This window comes from Stylophora pistillata, chromosome 5 (assembly GCF_964205215.1).
Source record: "Stylophora pistillata chromosome 5, jaStyPist1.2, whole genome shotgun sequence".
Lineage (NCBI taxonomy): Eukaryota > Metazoa > Cnidaria > Anthozoa > Scleractinia > Pocilloporidae > Stylophora > Stylophora pistillata.
The window spans coordinates 14062924-14067923 of NC_142523.1; the positions used below are offsets into that span (position 1 = coordinate 14062924).

The 5000-nt window shown below is 37.5% G+C and overlaps 1 protein-coding gene across 1 annotated transcript in view; it reads left to right on the forward strand.

The window, feature by feature from the left end:
* The first annotated feature begins 1615 nt into the window (after nucleotides 1–1615).
* The window catches only part of LOC148730407 (uncharacterized), a 4796-nt gene continuing 1411 nt past the window's right edge, over nucleotides 1616–5000 (forward strand). Inside the window, exons 1-5 of the mRNA XM_088762228.1 lie at nucleotides 1616–1712; nucleotides 2249–2499; nucleotides 2666–2780; nucleotides 4118–4243; nucleotides 4792–5000. The exon at nucleotides 4792–5000 is cut by the window's right edge and continues 1411 nt beyond it. Coding sequence (XP_088618354.1) covers nucleotides 1616–1712; nucleotides 2249–2499; nucleotides 2666–2780; nucleotides 4118–4243; nucleotides 4792–5000 — 798 coding nt within the window. The remainder of the gene's footprint in view (nucleotides 1713–2248; nucleotides 2500–2665; nucleotides 2781–4117; nucleotides 4244–4791) is intronic.

The following is a 5000-nucleotide window of genomic DNA, read 5'->3' on the forward strand; positions in this document are numbered from 1 at the left end:
CTTCAGCTGCCTTGACTGAACTTTCAGAGTTCGGTTTTTAGTCAAATTGAAATGAGTACAAAGAATGAATCAATAGGCTTAAATTAGAAGTCCTCTCACACTGTACGCGAGTCCTTTTTAATATTGCAAGAAAGTGAGAGAGAGAATAAAAAAAAGGCAGTCTTAAGAGTCAGTTCTTAGAACAAACAACATATATCAACCAAAAAATATAGAAAGTATCATCAAGCAGATTTGCTTTAATTAATAAATAATTACTTTGTATAATTGACGTTAGTTTTACTTCATAATGTAGGGAACAATTCTCGCGTTTCCTTCATATCTATGAAACCCAAAATCATGCTAAACCAACATCGAATCCTGTGCAAAATATTCGATAAAGAAAGGCAAGAGTAATTATGTTAAAAGTCTTCTTGCATCACATAAATATGATGTCATGCTCTATCTACAAACTCCATATTTTGCACAATTTCGCTCCCTTCAAAATCAACATCAAATAATTGTGCAAGACTTAAACGTCTGAATTATGATCAACTCAAAGAATGAAATATTTCTTATTCAATCAAATTCTTTGTCTTCTCTTCACTTGCTTATGGAAGCTTGTTGAAGTGATGTTTGTATTAAACAAGAGATAATACTTTTCTAATAACTTCATGTTTGCTTAATAATGATAGCTGTTGAACGTTGAAAAAAAAAAAAAAGAATGAATGAAATGATACATCCCTTCGAAGGTGTACCTTTCACAAGAGAATAAAATATATTTCCTCTGAGAAGGTGAGAAAGGATTTTTTTATAATTTTCTTCTTTTTATTATTCTTATAAGTCGTGAGGGAAATTCGAACTCGCAGCGGAAGACCAAAGTACTCTACGTTGGCAAAGTTTCACAGCCTTGCTCTAAATTGACACTCAACTGCCGTATTCCCTCTTTCGCAATTATAATAATAATAATAAAACGCTAAGTTCTGTTCCCTAAGTTTACCATCAAGCAGCGACTCAAACTGTCAAGCAACAATATACAAGCCACAGGAAAGGAATTTAGGTACATTTGTTGTCAGGGAGATTTTTTTTCTCTCTGCGTACGTGGGTCCTCCTTTGTTTTTTAAGTACTCGCTCGCTGTTTAACCATAGCTGATGTGCGTCAACAGATGAGTTATGGTAATGGTGGGAGAGTACAGTCCAATTCGGTTAGCAAATAGACGAGTGATAACAAAATCGAACAACCGCACAACAAAGAACACCCCGAATATTTTAAAGTGAATTACCTCTTGAAAGGTAAGGATAGTTCTGTTAACGGTTTTATGGAGGGTGAATTAAAATTGAGATGTTCAGTTCGTATTGTGCATTAGGCAAGAAAACGATCAAACAAGCGAAAGTGGAAAAATACATCCATTTATTCCCGGTTAGTGACGCACAAATGTCATTCAAGATAACTAAAATAAAATTAGGCCAGGCTGCTGAAGATTGAAAAATGGGACGACGAAGGTAGCCAGATATATTTTTCATAAGATAAGTTTTTTTTTTAACGAAACAGTACACCACTGCGTGTGAAGAAATTCGTCTTACTTCCTAAGATTCAGTAAAATTTCCTTAATATTTTTCATTGTTTTAAACAGGAAAAATGCTGCAGGAAATGGAATGTTTCATACTCTTCGCTCTCTTTACCAGTCCGGATTGTGTTTCTCTAAATAACCAGTGTGGAGTAAATAGCATGGGAGGTACGGCTACTAAGAATTTACGTTGTTAAGGGTATGTCAAAGTCAGCCCTCCATCCGGTTATGCAGTGTGCGATGAGAAATCACCTCCCAGAGTTTATCTACCACAGAAACGCAATGTTAAAAACAGAAGAAGAAAGGAATAATTGTTGGTTGCCTTGGGTACCACAACCGATTCAGGATCGTAATATTTCGACGGCATTTACCTATTTAGCATTTTTTAGTATGACTTTCCCCTAGACTAAATTATTTATCTTCTACACTGTAATTGTTGGATATCAGCCCCCACCTATCGTGAGTGATAGAGCATTAGCTTCGACTATTTCTCGTAAAGGAAAAAAGGTCCGAAGAAATAAACTTTTGTGAAAAGGTAATTCACTGACTAGAAAAGGCTTTCACGTTGAACGCGAATTGACTGAATGACTCAGTTGCCTATAAATATGGAAAAGCTTGCCACCTGTTCTGCCTTTGAAGAACGAAGGGCATAGCTTGCAGATTATATTTTTCATTGGCTTCTTTATTCCTTCTTCCTCCCTCAGATGATTGTCGAGTGATTGAATTCAAAGAAGGAACAAAAAACAAGATCTTAAAAAATTACGTTATTAGGACAGACCAAGTGCAAGACAAGGATATCTGTGAGTTGAGATGCTATCTTGAACCACACTGCGTGTCTTACAACTACGGTCCGCGGGGAGGTGGGACATTCACATGCGAGCTTAATAGCATGACTCACTTACAAGTCTCCGATTCCTTCGAAGACAAAAACGGATTTTTATACACAGAGATTTTTGTAAGTACCTGACATCATTCAGTTTTAAATTTAAGATTTTAAATTTAAAATTAATAAGAAAACTCTGATAAAGTGTTATTTATCTAATCCATCAATCATTTATTAATTGATTATTTTTTTATTGATTTGTTCTATACATTGGTCCATTTTATTCTTACCTTTTCAGAATCCTTGTGAGAGCAATCCGTGTGCTAATCACGCCACATGTCAAGCGGGATTTGGTGACCATGGGTACCGCTGCCTATGTCCTGCTGGATATCAAGGAGTTCAGTGCGAGACAGGTGATAAAGAAAATTTCTCACGATAAAATGATGAGCTCAGATAACAGGCAAAATTATTTTGACTTAAAAGATGGGTAGAAGGAGAGAGAGCAAGCAGGCAAAGGAGCGAACATGAAAGAAGATAAATTTATAAAGCCACTTTTATAGATTTGGACGAAATATCTCATCAAGGAGGGTTCTTAACCTATGATTGTTTTATTCTTAAATTTTGTGTAAATGGTGATGAATGCACATCGGAAAAATACAATTGTTCCGTAGAGCACAGATGTGTCAATAATTCGGGAGTAAGTGCTCATGTAAACCTGGATTTAACGGCGATAGAGAAACTTGCCAAGGTGAGAATTTTAAACAATGAAAGAGACAGTAGCGACGAAAGAAAAACAGGCACACACATGTAGAATAGCAACAATGGTTTTGACAGTTGGTCTTACATATCGAAAAAAAAGGTCAGTACATGTATTATCTGCTGGTCAGCTGCCAGAGATTGTTAAAAAACCTCGATGAAAAAACTCTGTTATTGATAAGGAGTTAAATGCTTTTCATCAAACATGCACGTAAAGCTCGTTTTGCTCTCTTCCAGATATCGACGAGTGCAATGGTGATAATTTGCCTTGTGACGTAAATACGCACTGTGCAAACACTTATGGCTCTTTCACATGTACGTGCAAACAGGGATACACTGGAAATGGGCTCATTTGTACAGGTTTGATTGATGAAGAGCTGGCTTCGCTTTCCTTAGATTATTCCTTTTCCCAATTATCCGAGTATGGGGCCACTAACGATAGCTTCCCTGCGAACTCGACTTTTTGCCATACATTTTCATTCAATTCAAGAAATGTCTATGTCTTCATGATTATTATTTCTTCTGAATTGGCATGGATTTGATTCTTCTCCTGACCCCGTGATGATTCAAAACTTTGTCCTGTCAGGTGAGTTTATCCAAGCTTTCCTCATGGTAAGGGCAATGCAGTTCCATTTCGTTACCCTGATGTAATACCCCAATTATCAAAACTGGTGCGTCACCGCAATGGCTGTTCCACTGAGAACCTATTGACTCCCAGACTCAGGCAGATGATCCTGAGCCTGCGTTTGAAAGGGGCCTGAAGTTTCGAAAGGGTGAAATACGTTTCGACCGGATAAACATTGGAAAAAAAAAATGATAAAGAAGCGATGGTAAAAAACTTGAGTGAAAAAATGTGGGTGATAAATGAGCTTAATCAATCTTAGATGTTGACGAATGCACATTGGAGAAACATGATTGTTCCTATCTTCTTCCTAGCTTGCCTAAAGAGTGCCTTGAGTCTTACCTTTTTTCTTTTCGTCTACATTCTTTTAAGATATCGATGAGTGTAAAGATGGCAGCCATGAGTGTCACTTCGTTGCCGATTGTGCAAACATCGCTGGATCATTTGACTGCAGTTGTAAGTCTGGACACCTTGGAGACGGACGGCACTTTTGCTCAGGTACATCCTATCTCTAACTAAATACTAGAACTTATTTAGGTAACGTACGTATCCTCAGGTCATAGTTTCCTCACCTTTCTCATTATATTGAAAGAGGTGTTCATCTGGTCACGAGATATGCAATTATGACACCTTTCACGCGCACTGACATTTGTCAAAAAGTCTCGTCCTCAGAAATTGGAATGTTCTGTTTTAAGTGTGAAATGTTCAGCAGGCAACCGTGGACGATACTCTTACTCTTGTACGTTGGATCAGCGATGATCTGATCGGCCCAAAATAACGAATATGAAATATAAATATAGAGGCAAGACCGATACAACGTAGATAAGTAAATTGTAAGACGGAGCACTGTATTTCGGCTGGCCAAACCAGCCTTCTTCAGATGCAGTGGGGTTTGGCCAGCCAAAATATAGTGCTCCGTCTCAAAATTTACTTATCTACGTTGTATCGGTCTTGCCTCTATATTTATATTTCATATCTGTTTTAAGACCCTTTTTTGGACCTTACCACCTGACACAATCTTTAAAACCTACCAATTTTCTTACCAGGCAACTGGAAAAAAATTGACATCGATCCTGTCTGTTTTGGGACAAACAATAACGACCACGGATCCTTTGAAATCAGGGAAGCTGGTAAAATCTACACATTTAAACTTGTACACATAAATGGCTCCGTGACATGCAGACGCGGAAAATCTAAAGGAACAAAGTGGGGATGCTCATCGCAATATTACGGTAACGAAAACCTAATGACGGTG